The following is a 22,789-nucleotide window of genomic DNA, read 5'->3' as shown; positions in this document are numbered from 1 at the left end:
TGCCATTCATAATGTGAATGGAAAGGTAATATATCATGTTACTAGTGAGATCATTTGTTATTTGGACATGAGCACTACATTTGGTGTAGGTGTTGTTTGCAGAGCTAGGCATGAGTGGGAACTTTATTTTTATTTCACATCCACCAGTCTACTTTTATGTGTTTTAAATAATATATATATAATATATATATATATATATATATATATATAGTTGTAATATGTAAAGAAATACGTTTTTAGTTAATATACTTTGCACACAACATCCCCATTCCAAAAACAAAGTCCTTCATCTATCAAAGAGACCTTTTGGAACTTTCCTCTTGTAGTCTACTGTATAAGTTACTGGAGGCCATGCCGCAAACACGTTTGTAGTCTGTGGAGGTGGGATTTTAGCCTGAAACAGAACCACAAAACATAAGAGTTTTTTTCTTGATTTTCAGCTCCAGCGGCGTCATGAGCAGATGAAAAAGAATTTAGAAGCACAACACAAAGAATTGGAGGAGAAGCGCCGCCAGTTTGAAGATGAGAAGTTGAATTGGGAAGCTCAACAGCGTATTCTGGAACAGCAGAACTCCTCCAGGTACTGCAGTGAAATCTTGTTCTGTTAATTGTACTGATTTTAAGCGTCTCCAATGGGAAAATGAAAAACTCCACCCCTTAGCTTCTCCCCGTCTAAGGCATTTATGCATTATTTGCTCATTAGTACTTATAAATATCTGAAGAGTTTTGATTGTAAAGAGCACAAACTGCCAATATGAAGTGGCAAGAATTCAGCTAAGAACGTACAATATGGATACATTAAGATGCATGTACCGTTTCTGGTGTGTGGTGACTTGGCAAAATAGATGTGAGCCTGATTCAGTCCTGCTGTCGGTCAAAGTCATACCAAGTGCACCAGGCTGTGTCGCCATCTTGTCCACTCCCTCTAGCGTTCGAGGAGGGCTCCTAGCCTCTTTAGCTGACTGGACTATGCCGTGCATCTTTCACTGATAGAAATGTCGGTCTCTTAGGTCATTCTTTAATACCGCTTATTTTGTACAACTGTAGTTGCTGTGTATAGCACCTTCTGTTTTCGTAGGGTAACTTGGGCAAAATGTGTTGCAATATGATTTTTTAAAGCCTAGAAATATTCTGTTTTATGTGAGTTTTTTGTCTGCTTCATATTATGGTCCTATTTGTTAGGAAACTGACAAGGATGCCCGAAGCATTTCCAAGGCTGGTTAGTTGTCTATGTATTCTAAATCACCATTGCAAGTTCCCTTCATCTTTCAACTCAGTTTCTACTGTACCTTATGTGACTGTCAATATAGATTGTCGGACCTGAGGGTACATGAAAACTGTAACTGTTACAAACAGGGAATTTGAAAATGAACATAATCGAAGGGCACACGTTTGCCCTCTTGTATTAAATAATTAAAATGTTGAGTGCTTTTTGCTGTCCTTCCAAGATTCCCAGACCCATGTGAATAGCCATAACCATTAAGCACTTGATTATGCCTATATTTTGAGAGTACTGTAAGAGTATAGGCCTATTAGGTGATCCCCTTGTGATGTTCTTCATAAGTTGCAAGTTAAAAGAAATGAGAGATTTAAATGCAGATGAGTGTTTCAGGCCCACTCTGGGTTATATTAAAGAAGGATATACAGCTTACACCCAAACAGTGAATTTCAAGAACGAGGTACCTACAGCTGTCGGCCACGTTAATGTTATCAATACTTATAAAGCGCACTGTGACCCAACGGGTATCCTGGCGCTAAGATACGTATCCCCTACCCATCGTAAACTTCAGCAGGTCTTCCATCTGTCTCAAATCAGTTGGAAGTTTATTCCAGAGTCATGCCACTGCAATAGTAAAGGCTCTTCCTCCCGATTTTATTCTTTGGAATCTGTGGACTTTCACCTATTTAGCTGATGAAGAGCGAAGACTACGGATAGGGATATACCATTTGAATTTGTTCTGCAGCGGTTTAGGCCTCAGACCTCGCAGAGCTTTAAAAACAATACAGAGAGACTTAAATTGTATCTTCTTTGAGACTGGAAGCCAATGAAGCTCCATTAGCGCCTGGGAGGCTAATGAGCGTCGTGATCTCATCAAAGCGAATTTGGCCGCCATCATCTGAATTCTCTGGATTCTCCCAATCAAATACCTTGGGGACTCCAGCAATAGGGCATTGCAATATTCTAGCCTACTCAAGATGACACTCCTTACTATCAGTGCTCTAGCATGAGTTGGTAACATTGGCAGAATCTTCCGAAGCACTCTGAGGGCGAATCCGCTCACGACTGTCTTGTTTATTTGATCCTCTAGACTCAGCCTATCATTGAAACTGACTCCCAGATTAAGCACCGTCTCAGAGGGTATCAGTGATGTGGCTGTGGGGATAGGCCAGAAGCCAGTTGGGAGTAGGAATGGAACTTTCCCAACTGCACAGCATAGGTTTTCCATCTTGTTGCCGTTAAATTGCAGGGAATTCTTTTTTAGCCATTGTGCAGTGTCCTGCATACAGGCATGAACATTTTCCAGTGATATCGATTGATTCCCCTCCAGTGACAAGATAAGCTAGGTGTCATCTGCGTAGTTCATAAGATTGATGTAATGCGACTTTTTGACAGCGATCAGAGGGCTCATGTAGACATTGAACAATATCGGATTGGTAGGGGGTGGAGGGGAGGGCTACTGCCTGACGTCTGTTGGCCTGGTAAGATTGAAACCACTTCGGTGTCATGCCCTTCACCCCAACTCCTTCCAACTTTTCCAAGAGGACCTCATGATTAACCATATCGCATGCGGCAGACAGGTACAGCAAAATCAATGTAGCTGACTGTCCCCTGTCTGCTCGCATTCGAAGATCGTTCAGTACGGTCACCAAGGCAGTCTCTGTTCCATGTCCTGGACGGAAACCAAATTGCACATCTTCTAATTTGTTATTAACCTCCAGGAACTGGGAGAGTGTCTTACTGACCAGACGCTCTGTGATCTTCACCGGATAGGGTAAAAGAGATGTGTCTTTTGCTTTTTGGACATGCTGGATCAAGCGTAGCTTTTTCAAACAAGTTGGGGTTATTGCTTGTTTCTAGCAGGTCGGTACCAGCCCACTACTAAAGGATTGGCTGCAGATCATGCGAAGTACCGGGAAGAGTTCTGAGCTTAGTTCTTTCCATATTTTGTGAGGTAATGGGTCCATAGGGGAGAGCCTGAGGAGGCACTTAAAGCTACATTAATAAAAACCTCCTCAGTGAGTGTCTCAAAATGATCTAAACAGACCACTTGATCTAAGGACTTAGCCTCATCTACACACCCCTCCTTCCGGTTTGGTAGTGGCCACTTGGCTGCACCACTAGAATCATCATTATGAGCCATGTTGCCCATTTTCAGCCCATACTAATCTTGTCCTCAATCAAAGGTCGCTAGACTATCGCAGGGGTCTTGTGCAGGAAGAATCTTATTTTTGGTACAGTCTGGATTAGCAATATCATTCACAATTTTAAAAATATTCCTAGTACTATTAGGTGCCTTCAAAATGATATCTGCAAAGTACTCTGCTTTTGCAGTGGATATCTCCTTTTTATAGTCAGCTGTTGTCACCTTCCAGACAGTTCTATCCTTATCTTCATATGCCTTTCTCCATTTCCGTTCAGCCTGCTTGCAACCCTTTTTTTAACGTCCTCAATTTTTCATTATACCATGGTGCTGAGGGTCTACCCGATTTTTTGAGATTTTTTAAAGGGGCTATCTGATTAACCTTTTTCTTATCAGTTCGCAGAATACCACATAATTCTCTTCCACCTGTTTCTCAGTATCAAAAGGCCCGTTAGTATGAAATACCGGGGATAATTTTTCCTTTTTCAGCAATCCATTCCATTCCATACCATGGCAGTTCTTTACTACACCGGTGGTTGAGGAGTTCAACCTGGGCTTGTGTGCCCAGAACTTAATCAAGTAACGGTCCGACCACCACACAGGCAGGATGTTTTCTACTCCTATGGAGTTTATGCCAGCAAAAATTAAGTCTAATTTCATGCCCTCTCCTAAGTGTAGGCTCCGCAACCCATTGTTGCAGATTCCAGTTCTCACATGATTGGAGGAGATTTTTATAACCTGAATCCAGGCTCCCATTAGCCCATAAGTTAAAATCCCCCAAGATAAGCAATCTAGTGTGGGTGAGCGCCATATTACTGAAGACATCAATTAGGTCCTGCTGTTGTTGCACGCTGGCTACCCCATGGGGCCAATAACAAACTATACTGCATGACCTTTGTGCTCATTTAAAGAAAAAGCTAAAAGTTCCATACCATCCACCTTATCGATATCCATTGAGCTGATATCCCATATCTCTTTCAAAATAATCCCCACCCCACCACCTCTACCACTTGATCGCGGCTTATGACATGCTTTATACCCAGGTGGACTCGTTAACCCCAGTTCCAATCAGATCCTGAATGCGTCCATGTCTCTGTCATGAACAGTGCATCCAGATCATGTGTTTCCAGCAATAGTTGGATCTCCAAATAGTGCTTTGGCAGTTGTCTAACATTGAGCAGGCCACACCTAAGGGTATCCCTTCTCACAAAGTCCAGCAGTCTCCGCCAATTTGTATTCCCCTGCCCCACCTCCCAGCTCGCAATTGTTTATTCATGTAGCAATACCCCATCTTACCTGCAATGCACCTTCCCAATCGGACAGCATGGCTGGCGCTGTGTGTGGACAGGTGCAGACAGGCGTGCCTTTGGCGTGCCGGCTGCACGTCCGCGCCAGCGTGACTTTTTATGGCCCAAGAACTTAGAAAGCTGACCTCGGAGCACAGCGGGTCCTCTCTAACAGACGGAAAACGCCAGATCAGAAACAGAATTGAATTAAAACAAGTGAAATAAAATCTTTTTTTTAAATGTTACAAGTGCAAATTAAGAATGTAGCAGCAACTACGGGAACAGCACGCACTTACAAGCGGCATGCTGGCACCACATATCATACCATGCCCTTCCTCTAAGCAGATAATTAGCCCAATTGGACATGTGGTTCAAGTTCTGTGGATAATATTGGACAATTAATCACCATTCTGGGATATCAGGTTCCTAATTGTCCGTGAACCCACAACTGGTCATTGTAAAGCTGCTCCTATCAGATGGACTAATAGTGTAAGACGTACTGGCCTTACTCGTGGTATTACAGCACAGTAAAGTAGGTGGACAGTGATGAAAGTATACACTACATTACCTCCCCCTTTGAATTGGAGAGATACAACTCGATATATCGTAAAAGGAGACTAAAGATTTGTTGGAAAATCAGACTTTTTTCAATTAGAGAAGGCATTTCTCTGAACTGAACCCAGGATTCTTCTGTGTAAAATCTACATTCTAGATGTGTGGTTTCACTGCAGGAGGTGACAGTGAAAACAGACTTTCTCAGCAGATCAACGTTAGCCATAAGCCTATTAAGTCAGTGGAGATATCATGGAGCTACTGGTTCCAGCCAGTGTACAACTGTGTGGTATTGTATTATGAAGAGGGCAAATAGGATATCTTTACAATGTTAATTGGATTTTATGTCTGCCTTTGAAAGCCTAGTATACAAATACTATTGAATTGGAGCAATAAGGTCCTAGTGAAGGTGCTCAGAATCCTATTGTCTCTATACACAAAAGCTGTGCACGTCTGGGAAATCCCAGACTATATTTTTGAATGTAGAAGCTAGAGTGGAAAATCAGGGACATCTAGTGGGTTGGACAAATCCACGCTATATAGTTAAGCCTGCATAAAATATTCCCTGTGTAGGATTTGTCCATGTCTGGCATATGTCGAGCGAAACCTGCACAAACAAGGGGCACCTTCTGTCTTCCTTGGACATCTAGTTAGGCCTCCTAGGGATCCCAGGTAGATCTTTTAATACAGTGTTGGGATTGTTTGGATACAGTCTTCCAGATTAGATAAAAGCTGCTATAATTATAGTAGAAGGGGGCACAGGAGGTGATACTGTATTGAATCATGACCTTTTTCAGGTGTTCATAGGATTAGAATTGTGTTGTGGTGATATCCATTTTCAACTTAACGTTTTGCAGGACTTAAGTGACAAGTCTAAATACAGATCTTGGTAACTTGAAACTAAATGCCATATTTTACTGTCTGTAAGAGTGGTGAAAGGCGAGATTGTTCCACATCTGTATGTACAGCAGAAATCTATTGAGAAGTATAATGTGTTTTACAAGCCTATGACACGCAATACGAGTGGACGCAAATGGTTGTTTGTATATGTTAATTTAGCATGTGATTAGATAAACCAGCTGTTTCAGTGGATAGTGGCTATGAATGCTTTGGAATATCTCCGCTTGTATTGGGGTGGTATTTCAATCAATGAGACGGACATCAGTTATGTTATAGCCTTCAAAGGAAGGTACTGCAAAGTTTTTTTCCATCTGACATATGGAGCAACATTGTATTCAGTTTTATTCTGTGCATTTTTCTCACCCAAGGAAAAATCTGTAAGGTTTCTGTGTAGTGTTGTATATCTTTATTTTGGACTCACAATGGAGGTACAAAGAAAGGTTTCAAGAAACTGGGGGAAAACCATTAACTTGACAAGGCCTACAAAACGCATTAGGAGAAGCGAGGGGGATCCACTGCAGAAGGTGATGCTTTTGGATAGGTATTTCAGAGAAGCATGGAGGGTAACCCTAATGTCGACATAGAGGATGATATCAGGAGCACAGATGAATGAGAAGTGTGCCACAGTGTCTTTCGTTAAGTATGCCTCTGTGATTAGGACAGACGTGACAGTAACTCCATCACCGTGAGAAAAATCACTGGTGACACCAGTTTTTAAAGGGTATGATCTTAATTAGCTTGTACAGATGCTGCGGAAGGCTAGACCATATTGTAGTAGCACCATGCTAGTAGCACCATGACAAGATTGATATTTTTTTACTTTAAAGTAGTGTTGACAGACACTACAATGAATAGAGAGTGGTCTCTGTTGTAGTGTAGTCCTGTGGAGTAAGCTGCGGTAAAGCTAGCTGGTCAGGGAAAATCAGACCAGGCAGGGCTGATGAAGTTTGTTTGTCAAGGCTTTTGCCCATATCCGTCTCCTTTAGTAGGTGGGATTGGGCAAATTTAGATGCCCCTGAGGGATCCTTGTTGAGTGTTATTATGCAAATGAATATGCTTGGAGCATGGTACAAGGTAGTCCTCCATTAACACAAAGCAACTTGTCAGAAGGATATAAGGAGAGAGGCTAGAAATCTGACACTGGCTGGGTATAATTCAACCCCATCCAACCTCCCCAAGAGACCGTCTCTATTCATGGAGGCAATTAGTGAGAAAATCTCAGCCAGAGTATGCAGTGCATCAAGGGTCCTGGGGTGTACTGTATTCGGGTACTGATACTTGAGCTACATGCGCAAGGTGTTGGTCCCGTCTTATTTTACCGAATTGAAGGTGCTTTGATGTATATAAATTCATAAAAAACCGGGGGCGTGGCTTGGATGGCGGTAGCAATGGCCGCTTAATCCGGAGCTCCGTAGTCAGGAGAGCGACTACAGTCTTATTCCCGGTGTTCCCCGACATACAAACGAGCGGAAACCAGAGCCAACGATGCACGGAGTCCTACAATACCCTCCGGTGCCCTGATTTGCAGTCCTGGACCTCTGTTTGTGGTATTTGCTCGAAACTGCTTCAGCCCGCGCTCCGGCCCCGAGAGGCTCATAAAATGGCGGCGCCCGGTCTCGGAATCTCGGCCTGACGCAGCAGGCTACTCCAGCTCTTCCTACCAACGTTCGCCATCCACAAAGCACAGAAATGAGGCAGCACACCCTCCACTACCATCGGACCCCCACTGAGGTGAGAGGACTTCACGTGTACGCCACCACAGCCTGAGAATCGGCCCGACTTGCCTGACCCCAAAATGGCGGCGCCCTCGGAGCCCCGATGTTATTTCAATCAATACTAATGGTGTAGTCACTCGCTCCATAGCGCGACCGTCCTCCACCAAATGATCTCTCTGTGAGGCCCTACAGGGGAGAAAGAAAACCTGTGCCCATCAAAAATGCAGTTAAGCACTGCAAGGGGTTCACCGCACCTCGGAGCTGCCATACATTGTCAGAGGTGCTGATCTTCAAGCCCCTCCTGTCTCCACACTACGAGGAGGGCTGCCCATATCCTGTGCTACCAGCCAGCTCTCCATCTGCGTTCACCTGCCCTACCAGATACTATACAGGTGCGGGCCACTTCTGTTTGCCTCTTAGTAGAGCTCATAGCTCTCGCCTTCATTCACACTTCCTCGTCAGGTCCGGACACTGCTAACCTCCACATAAGCGAAGACCTGTAACTCCGGCTCCTTTCAGCACGCTTGAACTACTCACGCAAAGTGATAACTGCGACTGGAAATCCTACCAGTCCTTCTGCACTTCCTGTCGTTTTGGTCGCCTCTTCTCTGCCATTATGTCTAACAGGGAAGATAGAAACATTATTAAGAAGGTTAAGCCGGAACCAACGATCTCAGAATCGCCTATAAAAAGCAAAGCAGACATGGCGGCCACGATGGACATGATCCTTAAGAAGTTAGCGGACCTCCACGAGATCTCCAAATCTACCAAGGCTAACACTGAATCAATGCAACTCGAATTGACAGCGCTTAGGGCAGACATGAGCGCCCTGAACACGAGTCTGGGAGCGGCCGAACAACGCATTAGCGACGTGGAGGATCTATCGAGACAATCAACGAAGAAAATCCAACGACTAGAAGTTGCAACTGACGCTCTTAGACGCCACACCGCTGAATTAGAAGATCGGAACAGACGGGGGAACATTAGAATTTTTGGCGTGCCAGAGAATTCTGAGAAAGATGCGGATTCTTGCGTTGCCTTCCTGGAGTCATGGATCCCCATGGTCACCAAACTAGTCTTCCCTCATGGCCTCGAATTAGACAGGGCACACAGGATCCCCACTTTCACTAGCAAAAACTCCAAAGGCCCCAGACCACTGATTTGTAAGCCACTCAGGTTCCAGCACGTTTAGATGATCCTTCAATACGCAAGGAAAAACCACTCCATACTATGGGAGGGCCAGAGAATCATCTTCACACAGGATTACTCGAAGGACACGGTGGAAGTGCGCAAGGGGTTTCTAGACCTGCGCGACAAGCTCAGATCCAAACACATAACCTTCTCCTTCGCAGGCCCCGCCAAATTCAAGATCGTGTTGGACGGCCGTCCCAGATTCTTCACGGATCCCAAGATCCTTGCACACCTACTCGAAGATCACTCTACACAAGAAATGGACCAATCTACCGGACTCTCCAACAAAAGGAAAACTACTACCCCAATCTCTCATGATGCAGCCTCAGCGTTCCACTGATGTCATGCTTTGTCACACCTGAGGTTTTGCTATCTGCAGACCCGAGATGTGCTCGACGGTATGGACTCCTAGACAGAAGCAGTTATACTCAAGAAGTGCGGCATCATGCCTAAGTGTTCCCACGGTCTGTGAGTTTATAATCTAATACTTTAAGAGTTGGGGTGTCTGCCACTAACACTGTACATAGCACACTCTGTTCTCTTGTGATGTACTCTTCTCCACAAGCTGCCTCCGCCGCAATCAGTCTGTCTCTATGTACCCAGACTTGTAATTCGTTTACATCCTTGTTATCTACTTGACTTTGGGGTTCCTCAACCCTATGTTGGTTTGTTTGGTTATCATACTATGCCAATGTTCTCACACATCAAGCTCCCAACTTAGTCACTCTGACCGACTTTATTACCGCCTTAGATGGCTTATCATTTGGATACTCCGGCTATTACAGCGGGGCTACACTATCCCACATTACTTCATCACTGGGAATGTTATTATGTTGTATTAAGGTTACTCCTGTTCTACCTAGCAGGGTACTGTCGTCGTACTCCCTACGTACGTATTAGGGGGGGGGGATGGGTGGGGAGGGAGGAGGGGGGGGATCCTTGGGTGAAATCGGCTGGGAGGGAGATCCAGAGAGTTAAGATGACCCAGAAACCAAGAGTTTCTAGCTCTTTTTTTGTACTGTTTTATGCTTATGTTTGTTCTTTGCAGGTACAGCACCAACTTTTTCTTGACACACTCACCGTTGTCCACATGCTGCAACCTGGTCCCGTTAGTTAAAGTTGCATTTCCAAACAGTAAAATATGCAAGCTACACCTTCTACATACAACAAGTCAAGGTCTACATTCACCACTCGAACCACGAGGGCAAACACGTTGCCACGCTAACCGTACACTTTTGCCACCAGTTCGCTCCTTAGCGAGTAAGATCCACTATGATGGCTAGCACCAAATCATTAGCTGACGACCTTACCGTCATCTCCTTGAATGTCAAAGGGCTTATCCATCCGGTTAAAAGACGTAAAATCTTCGACTACCTTGCTAAAACAAAAGGGGATGTCATCTTACTCCAGGAAACTAAGTTGTCAGAGGAGGACATGCGTTTCCTGAACGTACATTGGTCATCGCACATTCTGAGCTCCCCCGCGACACACAAAAAAGGAGGTGTTATCACTTTACTAGCGAAAAAAGCCAACTTGACTCTAGTCTCACACACACAAGATACAATGGGTAGACTACTGGTGACATACCTCTTAAGGGAAGACGATCCTATCCATGTGGTGAATATCTAAGGCCCCAATTCTGACGACCCCGAATTCTGGGACTCAGTCTCTCGCTCGATAGAAAACATCCCACAAGACGACCTACTCATAGTGGGGGCTACTTCAACCTCCCTCTAGACTCAATTCTAGACAGACAATCCAAATGCACGTTTCACCCCTCCCGATCACACGCATCCCTCGTACGCCTATGTGAGCGATACTGCCTGAAAGATTCCTGGCGCCTCCAAAACCCAGACGGTAGGGACTATACCTTCTTCTCTGCCCCACATAAATCGTATTCACGAATTGATTTCATCCTACATTCAAGCTCCTACACACACCTAATAGAGGAAACTGAAATAGCCCCTAAATTAGTATCCGACCATGCCTGTATCCGCACCAAACTTGCTGGCTCCCGTTCAATTCTTCCCCCTAAGAGATGGAGATTTAACGAGGAAACGCTATCCGATCCTTCTAACAAACTACTTGTAGCTAACGCCATCGAGGAATATCTATTATTGAATGATGTTCAAGACACTTCACCTAATATCTTGTGGGACGCACTGAAAGCTACGATTCGTGGGGTCATTATCAACATCAGAGCTAAAGCTAACAAAGCTCTAAATAAAGACCTAGAACTGCTAGAACACCAGATCAGGCTCCTAGAATCCCGCCATAAATCCGACCCCCTCGATTCCAACTCTCTAGATCTTTTGACCCAAAAGAAATATGAGTACAACACCATCACTAGTAAGAGAGCGGGTGTATGGATCAATCGCTTCATCGCCCTGAAACTATGCGAGGGTAACAAGGCGGGTAAGCTCCTAGCCTCGTATCTCAAACATAAACAGAGATTAACCACTACATCCTCGACAAAGGACTCCGCAAACAACACCCATACAAAACAGCCAAAAATCCTTGAGACATTCAAAACTTTTTACGAAGAGCTATACAAAAACGATGAATCATTGGACATGACAGCCTGCACTGAATATCTTGAGTCCCTACATCTTCCAAAATTATCGGAAGACGATAAATCTCAATTAGGGTCCCCCATCACGCGCGAAGAGATTACGGCGGCCATCAAAACGTTAAAGAGCAATAAGGCCCCCGGGCCGGATGGCTTTTCCGCGGCCTTTTATAAGGCCTTCAGTAACCAACTCAACCCCGCGCTCCACTCCCTTTTTAACTCTACAGCGATCAGTGGTAGCGTTTCCCCCTCAATGAGTGAAGCCACAATCATAGTCATCCCCATCTCCTCACCAAGAATTATCGCCCCATATCTTTGATAAATGTTGACTGCAAGATTTATGCCAAAATCTTGGCGAATAGATTAAATACTCTCCTTCCCAAACTGATTGGCCCAGCACAGGTTGGTTTCCTAAAACATCGAATGTCGAATGACCGCACTAGATTATTGTGTCACTTATTAGAAAAAGCTAAGACCTCTACCTCCCCATTGGTAGCGATAACCTTGGACGCAGAAAAGGCCTTCGATAAGGTCTCATGGTCTTTCTTCCAACAATGTATGCACAGTTTCAACCTTGGTCAATCCTTCATTAAAATGGTGATGGCCCTTTTCTCCTCACCATCAGCCAGAATAGCAATTAATGGTACCCTCTCCAGCTCGTTCAGACTCTACCAGGGCACCAGGCAAGGCTGCCCACTCTCGCCTGCACTTTTCCTCCTAGCCCTTGAACCCCTTTTAACTGACATAATGCACAACGAAGAAATAGCTGGTGTCTCTTTCGGTGCCACTCGGGTAAAATTAGCAGCCTACGCTGACGACATCTTAATCGCTACAGAAGACCCCGCTATTTCTATCTCTGGACTCATGTCCTCCATCGAGAAATACTCAGCCCTATCGGGATATAAATTGAATAGAGATAAGTCCGAAGTAAAGCCTCTAAATGTCCACACTAACAAGGAGGTCCTAGGAGACTCAGGACTAACGTGGCAAACGGACGCTATTAAATACCTGGGACTGGAATTTACCGACTCTCTTCTGGGCACACTTAGACATAATGAATCCACCACCCTTACCAAAATTAAACGCCTACTCGATGGTTGGTCTCCCCGGTTCATCACCTGGTGGGGTCGTGTAGAGACCATAAAAATGATGGTGTCCCCCTTAGTCAACTACCTTAACACGATGCTACCCCTCGTCCTTTCCAAAGAAATCCACAACAAGCTGGACAAATTGATTTCCTCTTTCCTCTGGCAAGGCAGAATAGCCAGAATTAGCCTAAAAAAGCTGCGTTTGGATAAAAACCTAGGAGGTGTTAATCTGGCGGACTTTAAACTATATCAAACTGCCTTCCTAGCCAAACAAGGCTCATATTGGTTAACGCCACAGTCGGACTACACCCCGGTGTGGTTGTCTGTGAAAAAATCCCTCCTCCAAGGCCTTGATCCCGCCACCCTTCTCACCATTAAAATTAACCCAACCCTAGGCTCCTGCCCCATTTTTAAGATTACCAAAACGGCCTTACTCCAAGTGAGCAAACATCTGCCAAACCAGTTCCGGAAGTCTAGATGGGAATCACTCTGGCAGAACAACACATTAACATACAAGGGGAAACCACTACACCTCGCCTCATGGATAGCCAAAGGGATACACTTTCCGCACCAACTCTATGAGGGCTCGTCACCGCTCCCTTTTAGCGCATTACAGACCAGATATCAACTCCAACACATGGAATTCTATAACTTTCTAAACATCAAAGTGGCACTCACAAAGGCAAACCTAAGTGATCGCATCCCCTCCCTCCCCGACTTTCTCCGTACACTCAACAAACTCTGCCATCAAGCTTCGAGAATCTACAAACTAATCCGCCCACAAGTTTCCACCTTGACTGACTCTCTGAGGGTGTTCTGGGATTCTTATTCATCAACACCAACTTCTGACATGGAGTGGGCCAGAACTTGGGAATCCACCACACGTCACAAAATTAGCCCCACTTTGTCCCAAACTAAGTTCTGGCTTCTCCATAAAGCCTTCTGGACGCCTAAGAGGCTATTCCTGCACAACATCAGGGAAGATGACATCTGTTGGAACTGCAAGGTAGAAAGCGGGGATCTCAAACACTTAATTCTTACATTCCCATGTGTCACCACCTACTGGGACAGAATCTTTGATTTCGTCACCAAAGTCTTACACGTTTCAATTCCGAGAGAATTCTCAACCCTCGTGTTGGAGTTTGCCAAAACCAACACACTCAATGACAATGCCCTTCTTGACCTTCTACTGACGGCGGCGGTTAAGATCATACTAAACAACTGGAAGGACACTGCTAAAGCCTCCTTCCCCCACTGGCTCAATTGGGTCTCAAATCTCAGAGGAGCCGATAATCTAGCCCTTGCCTCTCCACCCCCTGGCACCCCCCACACAGGAAACTCTGGACTTCCCTGGATGAATACTTTGATTTACACAAACCACCATGACCTCCTTTTACACTAGCGTTCTTAAAATACGGCTGCTTACGCTCATATATATCCTGTAGTCCTGCTTGTTGACTTACCTTCACACCAATGTAATGTTGCAACGATATTGTATTCTATTCTTTATATGATTTCTTGCACGTCACTTATGTATTTTGTAATTTATGTAATTTTTGTACCCCTTATTGGTTCCCTTGAGTTCGCCTCCTTCATGTTTTCTTGTTTCTTACATGTAATATTACTTTGTACTTAAGATTGTTTTACATGCTGATCATCTCTTAAACTCCCAATAAAAAAATTCTGAACTTAAAAATAAATTCATTAAAAAACAAGAAAGGAGTTTGTTTGCAATCTCCAATCTCACCAGTGATCCTTGAGATGTCATCACTTCCTGGACTGGATTCTCTAAGAAGCCCAACCCACCTACTCCTAGTATTAGATCCTGATCTGAAAGTCATAATAGAACAGATCATTTTCAGATAAGCTGAAAACATACTGATTTTCTTGTTGTCCACCAGTCCTAGTTTGATACCAACATCAGAGCTCAGAAGGAGGGAACAGGATGTTTGGTGTTAGTCTCGTACAGACATCGTTCAGTGTAAATGTAGATACTGTGAATGTATTTCTTGAAAGGTCTCCTCCACTTGATGCTGACAGTGGAGAAGTGTGGCTCAATGGTTAGAGCGGCAGACGCTGATGCAGGGGTCTAGCCCGGGACCAGGGTTCAATTCCCCGCCTCGGCGGGTCTTGAGCTCAAAAATTCCACGGACCTGATAATTCTCGCCTCGGTGCCTATTCCAATCATGGAGTCCCACTCTGCAACTCTGGGCAATAGCTTGCTTAATCTCCACAACTGCCCCCACAACGCTAAGGATGCCTGGCCTCCACCTTGGGGGTGCCCAGGAGTGGACACCTCACAGGGAAAGCCAGGATGGGTTCCACAGCGGTATTCGTACAAGCGCCTTGAGACCCTTGCGGGTGAGTAGTGCGCTATACAAGTATCGATTTACAATTTACATTTACAGGGAATTGAATTTGAAGTTTCCCTGTAACAGCCTATAAATAAACTCGTTGCACTGGATCTCTAATTTTTGGCTTCCACTGTTTGCTCTTGGTATGTCTGTGGCTCAGGGGTAGGGACCAAGATGTAAATGAGATCGGAGAACCTTTTGCTCAGATATTGAGTGTCAGACATTCCAGCAAGTACTATTTAGGGGGACTATATAATGATACATTTGGAAAAAACTGTCAATGACATTGGAGTAGTTTCAGAACAGTCCAAGCGTAAACCAACAGGGTTTATGAAATATATTGTGTACACAGATGGTAGGCATAGTATCTGAGCTAATCTATTGCTGGGTCTAATCTATTGCTGGGTGCAGAGCTCGCTAAGTCACCCCCTTCTGAAGAAGTGATCATCTAAATATGTGGATAGTTGCTCATACCATGAGACATTTAGTATCGGGAACATAGATTTTAAAATCGTGGCCTGTATGGAGCAGAATGTGCCTTTTTAAAAGGCAATCGACACCAAGTAGAGCAAATATACAGAGTCTTTGGTAAATGGGACCCTCTTGATCTTCAGTATGTAGCCACCATGGTTTTCAATTTGGCCTTTTATGTGATAACCCCTCGGAGCAAGTGCATCTTGAATTTCATCCTAATTGTCTTTTCAGTGAGACTCTATACACAGCCATTTTCTGGTTCGTTAAATTTCTGCTGCTGAATTTTTTAAGCTTGCTATAGAGCTTTGATGGGCTTTTTTGTTAGGGAAGTCTATATCGTCCACTTCACTCGTACTGTTTTCAGTCAGTGAGTTTGCCCATAGAAACTTATGAGTTGAGAAGCAGCGTCCTCAATTTTATCCATGAATGTTTGGTTTCCATACAGTATGGAGGCTATGATCTCTTTCAGGCTGTACTTGTTTCATTCATCAATAGACATTGAGAGATAGACTGGTTGGGTGAATGGAAGAGGTAGTCCTGTGGAGGCAAAATGTGGGAGATGATTCCTTGTACCTATAGCCAAACATTTGCAAGGGTAAGGGCTGCTTCTTGCGTTCAGGTTTCCCTATCACGACGTAGACAAGGCAGAGGTTGCACCCTTGCTAATGAGGAATGCTATAAATAATCTACATGCACAGGTGACTGGACTGCAGGATCATATTGGGCACCAACTCACAAGTGTATGCACCATGGCAGGTCAAAGGTATGCATCAGTCAGAGGTTCCTGTCACTAGCAAAAGCCTGTCTCGGAACCCTTATTTCACGCCTAAGTCAAGGATTTTAGTAGGTGAGGTCTACATTAAGGGAAGCAGTGTAGAACATGTAGGTTTTTCAGCATGACTCATTTCTGGATTCCCAATCTGTGCCCTATTCCACCATATAGTGCCTGACTCCTGTATTGTCTTGGTAGTCTATCTTTAATCCCTCCCTCCCCTTTCTCCTTTGGGCAATGCCAACCATACGGACCATCGGCATGGTGAGGATCACAGCCACTCACCCTTCACATTAGCTATGTGCTGCAAGACAGCCAGCTCAGAATACATACCACCTCAATGGTAATACCCAGTGTGTCAAGGCAGTCCTTTAAATGAAGGGATAGAGGAAAAGGCACCCCACCCAGAGAAGCAGGGCCTCCAAGCAAATGATTTAAAATCTGGGCCCTCGCTACATTCATCACTTTTAGGAGGTAACAACTGATAATTCCCCAAAGAACGGGGGGTAAAAAATCACCTATGGCAAATGGACTCTAAAGATAACACAACATGGATATTGTAAAGAATTGTAAAAAAAAAAACTTGCAACAAAGACTGGAAACTTAAACATCGGCAAGAGGTCGAGGAGCTTTTAAGCAAATGTGAAATAGAAAAGGTACCAGCAGCATTGGAAAACCAAGGAGTCTATTCAATTTACTTCCTGGCATCAAAGCCAGTAATTGCCCTCAGACCTATTCTGTACTGGAGTGCATTAACCAGATTCATAGAGCTGCAAAAGTTCGAAAGGGTCACTCGGCAAGCTGCATATCCTGTACCTGCGGAAGGGAGAAAGTATGGCAACCATAGACCTTGCGGACACCTCCCTCCATGCCCTGATGGACAACAAGCATAAGAAGGTCAGGGTTACAGGGTCGATATTCTCAGGCAAGCGAGAGTTTGGAAAATCTAGGGGTTGGCACACAAATGATACAGTGGTGGAACACAAAAAACGTCACTGACCATCACAACAAACGCATCCCAAAGAGGTTGAGGAGCTCATATGGAGAAAAAAAACAGTTGGAACCTGTGGGTCCAGGGAGAAGCAGTAAAGCACATAAAATACTGAATCTCAAGACAGTTTTCTTGGCACTGAAGACGTTCCAAAAACATGTCATGGGAATAACAGTCCAGATTCAAAGAGACCATACAACCACAAAGTTTTATCACAATAAACGGGGGAACGAGGTCACGCACTGCCCCAGTCAGTGCAGGACTATGGAGGCGGGCCATTCAGAAAAGACATTGGTAGCTGTCAATCTTCATGGGGTTCAAAACACAAAAATAGATGGGCTAAGCAGACCAACTTCTCCCATGAATGGGAGCTGAAGCAGCAAATATTTGAAGACCTCTTCCACCAGTAAAGGAAACCACAGATACACCGCTTTGCAACACAAGAGAATGCAAAATTTCAAAACATTGCATCCAGGTTCCCAAACAAACCAGTGGTCTAAGGGAATTCCCTGTCAATAGGCTGATCAGAGAGATTTGCATATGCCTTCCCCCAATGCCAATGATATCTTTGGTGATAAACACATGCCAACAGGTACCTATGACAGTGATACTCATCGCTTCTCAGTAGGCCAGACCGACATCATTTTTATACCCAGTAGAGATGGCAGAAGAATGTCATTGCCACTTTACCCAGACATGTTATCTATGAAAAGAAGACATATATCCCACCCAGAACCAGTAACCCTCAGATTTGCAGCATGGTTACTGAGAAAATTGCGTTTGGTCAACTAGGGCTTCCAAAGAAAATCATGGAAATGCCCATATACTGGTGTGACAAAGATTAAAGGGTAACGACACAACACCACGGTGGTCAAGTACCTCACTCACCTCAAGGTGTTATCATATGCTTCTCTAATCCACACTACTGCCATAGTAGCTAAAACTTCAGGGGTCATAGGAATAAGTGCATTCAATACTCCAGAGATAAAAAAGATTTTTGGGAGGGGCAAAAAGGATAGTTCCACCAAGGGCAGTGCCCGCACTGCTATGGTATCTAAAACGGATGCGAACACAACTCCTGAAACCCCCATTCGAGCGGAGCTAAACAGTAGATCTCAAATGTCTGCACTCAAGATGGCCAATAAAGATGGTCTTCTTGATTGCAGTCACATCCTTCTGAAGAGTTAATGAACTGCAAGCACTTGGAACACAAGAACCCTTCTTAAAAATATATGCAGAATGCCAAAGGTTATCTCACGCTTCCATGTCAAGCAGTCAATACAGCTGCCAGCTTGTGTTTCAAGATCCTAAAACACAGGAAAACAGAGCCCTACACACTCTAGACCTATTCATTCATGTATTATTTACAAAAAACATCAGGAAAGCAAACCAGTTCTTTATCTTGTTTGCACCAACCAATAAGGGTGCACCGGTCAGCATGGAAACCATTGCAAGGTGGATAGATAAAACAATCCAAACATGCTACTAAACAGTTGGAGTAGTGCTAGGACAGAGACCAAGCACACACACTACAAGGAAGAAAAGGAGCACATTAGCATTCATAGCGAATGTCTTCATTAAAGATATCTGTATGGCAGCCACATGGTCTCTCGTGCACACCTTAAAAAAAATAGCAACGTGGGTATCCATGCCAGAAGAGTCACAGGTGGGACTGAAAGTACAAAAACACCTGTTAACATCCTCAAACTCATTTCAACCCAACCTTTCTGGGATGTACAATACAGCTACATAAACGATGCACTGCATGCGAATCCAGAAAAGATTTAATGGGGCACACTAAATGGTTTCTTTCCTATAGGAGTAGCTTTGCAATTTGAAGAATTTTCTAGATTCACTTGAAATCCTGCGACCTCTCCGGAAATGAGGAGTCTCACAAACAGGAAACTATAAATAGAGTAAAGGAAAATACTGGAAAGAGAAGGGTAGCCAAAAATTTCAATTAAAAGAATCTAAGGTGAAAGAGGACTTCGGGTGGGGGGCCTACTTTGCGTAATGACAAGGTAGTAGGACAGGTTGTCTAAGAAATGTATTTACTTGACTCGCTGATAAACATTACATACTTGCAAGTAGTGATGTACATTTTTGTTTAATTTAAAAAAATAAACACTGTTTAATGGATCATCCATATACAATTTGAGATACTCCTGAATTCCAGGAGTAAGCCAGGATTAATTATGCCTTACTCGTGGAATTCAGGAGTAAGGTAGTAGTACAAGAAAGGTACGTCAAACTTACTAATAGCAACGTTTTTGTGAATCTGGATTAAAGTGCATAAGAGCATTTTAGGACCTGGTCGCATTAACTGCAGTCGCAGGCCAGATGTGTTGGCCAGTATTCAGCAACCTGGTTTTAAATGATCACTTAAATTTAGCACCAACGTTTCTAACATTCTTTATGGGTGGGCTAGTGGTTCTTTCGTAAAACACTCTTTACTATGAGCATGGTTAAGTTTCTCCGCTTTATTTATGAGTAAGATTTTCCTTATATTATCTAGTAACCAAATTCTTGCATTAGAGTAAGCCAAAACGAAATTCATAGGTGGCTGGCTGGTATGCCAGTAGACCCATGCAGGCTAAGATTAGGAAATATTGCGTTCAGCCTTATGCTCTCGCAAAAAACCTAGGGAAATTGCTGTCTGGCTCTGTTGCTGTCTGTGGTACAGCTATTCACTGCTGCTGTTCTGGCTCAAGACAGAGGTATTTTAAAACAGTGGTGCAAGGATTCTGACGCAATGAGCGGGTTGGATCAGTAAGGCAGTTAAAGTAATAAAAACCTATCAACAAATCAAAATAGCTGCTCTTTACGAAGTCCTTTTTGCCAGGGTCTTCTATGCATGGACCAAAATGAAGAGAAACTAAGAGAGGCCAAGGGCATTACTAAATCTTCTATTTCGAAGCCTGCCCACATGGACAAGAGACGCTTCCGCTAGTGACGATATACATGCTTTGTCATGCATTGCCCGTTCTCTCATCCATGCTTCCAGCTATGATCAGTTAAGAAATGTTATTTTTAACTAAGCTACAAACACCAGGTGATCATTAAGAGACCTGCTGTATCACAGCTGATTTTTCCATAGATGCATCCTCGTCTCTGCATGTTTCGGGATTATACACAGCGTTGTACTGGCTACCAGTGAAGCAATAGGTTGCGTTCACGGATCTCTGCCTAATGCATGATTTCTACTATTGTCTTACCTGTTCCTTTCTCCTTGATCCCGGTTCCTTTTACTTTTATAGGGCACTTTAAGTCAAATGTGTAGGGGGATCCCCCTTGGGATTTCTAGGTCCAAATCTCTGGAATGAGTGTCAATTAAACGTAGTACTATCCCCAACCATCTTGCCTTAAGAATTGTGCTTGTTCTGCTGATGTGTAATCCATAGAGCCCGTGTCTTGTGTGTTCTAGTTGTGCCAGGTTTGTTTTTATTTGTAGTTCCCAAAGACAAGATAGCCTCTAGGAGTAGAAAAGGGAGGTTAACCAGAAATATTTCAGATTGGAACTTCAGAAGTTTAATTATAGAAGCACTTGACTGCTTAACTTAAATTGTGCATTAAGGGCGTAATGAGCTATGTTGGGTAATCGCAGCTGTACTTTTTACAGCATCTGTTTTGTGTTTATTTGCATACAATGTTTTAAACCTGTTTATCGATTTGTAATGCTAACGCTTTAATGATTTTCTTTCATTTTCCTTAGAACTTTGGAAAAGAACAAGAAGAAAGGAAAGATATTTTGAGCACAAAACTTGTATTAGTGGCCCAAATCCAGCCGGGACATCTGTTTTGGTTGGGCTCAATCGACCAATTTTGCACCATTTGTACCATTAATAATGGATTTAACAGTATGACATTTTTTGTATAATTCGTGATAAATTGAGATGCCTTGAACTGTTTAGGGTGTAGCAAAGCAAGCTATTCATCCCAAGTCCTTTTTCTTGTAAAATTAATTGTATCATTTTTAAGCAAATAAAATAATTCTACTTATGCACAATCATGTTCTGGTGTTTGCTGCTTTGCAGGATATACCATTATGCAAAACCTTTGAATGTGTCTGGATTAGAATTTTCCATAATATGCTACGACTGTTACATGCCTAGAGTATCATATGTCCTTGCAAAGTAGCTTGGTGCAAGTTACCTTTAACTCAATTGAGCCTATTTCGACATTTTCGGTGGTGAAAATGGTATATGCTTACAATGTACCTCAGGCTTTTTATAGCGCCCTCTCTTACTTCATTTTAAAGTGTTCTGTAAACATATTCTGTTGTCATGTAATGTTTTAGCCTGAAACGATTCAGTACTAAATGAGTTCTGTAACACCCATTAAATGTGTTATAGCCCATCTGTTGTCTGCTCAAATAAAAAAAAGTAGCTTCTCTTATGTAAACAGATCACGATGCGTGTTTTAATTGCCTCTTTTTCTGTGCTTTGTGCCTCACAGTATATGGATGCATTAGTAGGCCGTTTTTCATAATGTCCTCAATATAAAACTGGCATTGCTCATCATTTTCAGCCAGCACTGTCTTTTACTAAGCCAAATATAGCTGTATTCATGTTGAGCTGTTTTCTACTTTTTTTTGTTTTGTAAAATCACACACAAAACTTTGTAAGATATGCGGATGCTACGTGAATTGTCCACTTATTTTTTTTGTTGAAGTGATACCTTGATTAATCGAGTAGAGATTAAGCAAAGACCTTAAGAGAGCAGTGTCGAAAAGAGCAGTTTGGATAAGTTTTATTCTTAGTCCGGTTTACCCAAAAAATCTTGGTAATGGTCCACTGATGGCCATAGGACTTCCTCACCGATTAGTGCAGACACCGCTAAAGATTTGCAGTCCGGCAGCATTCAATGTTCCAAGGTAGGGGCACTGACAGTGTGGAAAGCCAAGTTTCCATAAGATTGATCATGTCTAAGAAGTTTTACTCAATGAGGCCTGCAACCTCATGGCAGTGTTTGGCAGCTAAATTGGTGTTGAGCAACATTGCCTTAAGTGAGACAGATAGGACTTCATATTCAATGTAATGCTCGACTAAGTTAGTGAGAGGTACATTTTTTCAACTTTTCAGTTTTTTTTGGGAAAAGTGACTATTTTTGTGTGTCTGATATGCATACTGGCATAAGTTGAGTATTCCTGATAGTTGGTGGCTGCTATTAACATACCGACACTTAGGAATGGACATTACACTCACTCACTGACTGACCTCAGCATTTTGAACAGGTAGAACACCGAGGCTGGGATTGCACAATGTGTGGTGCGCTTACATTCAAATTCCTGTACGAGGAGGTTGGCACACACGTTCCAATATATAGCATATTTCTTCTCAACACATGTGAAAACTAAAAAAAATAATCGACATAAACTCCAGTAATTTGTAAAGGGCCCCAAACATTCCTTTTGGTCCAATTGTATTACAAAATAGCCATGTTCCATCTTGAAATGAACACTGCATTGATTTGAGTCTGCAATCCTACATAGGATTTTCTCTCAGGGCCTACAAGTCAGTATGGTCACTGTGAAAA

The 22,789-nt window shown here is 43.4% G+C and overlaps 1 protein-coding gene across 2 annotated transcripts in view; it reads left to right on the top strand.

The window, feature by feature from the left end:
• Positions 1–21,659, top strand: part of SEPTIN7 (septin 7) — a 525,571-nt gene extending 503,912 nt beyond the window's left edge. For both annotated transcript variants that reach the window (XM_078688225.1, XM_078688224.1), the window contains 2 exons: positions 441–580; positions 20,967–21,659. In XM_078688225.1, coding sequence (XP_078544351.1) covers positions 441–580; positions 20,967–21,006 — 180 coding nt within the window. In that variant the 3' untranslated portion in view covers positions 21,007–21,659. The remainder of the gene's footprint in view (positions 1–440; positions 581–20,966) is intronic.
• Positions 21,660–22,789: the final 1,130 nt, after the last annotated feature.

This window comes from Lissotriton helveticus, chromosome 4_1 (assembly GCF_964261635.1).
Source record: "Lissotriton helveticus chromosome 4_1, aLisHel1.1, whole genome shotgun sequence".
Classification (NCBI taxonomy): Eukaryota; Metazoa; Chordata; class Amphibia; order Caudata; family Salamandridae; genus Lissotriton; species Lissotriton helveticus.
This window is presented reverse-complemented; position numbering and strand designations above follow the sequence as displayed.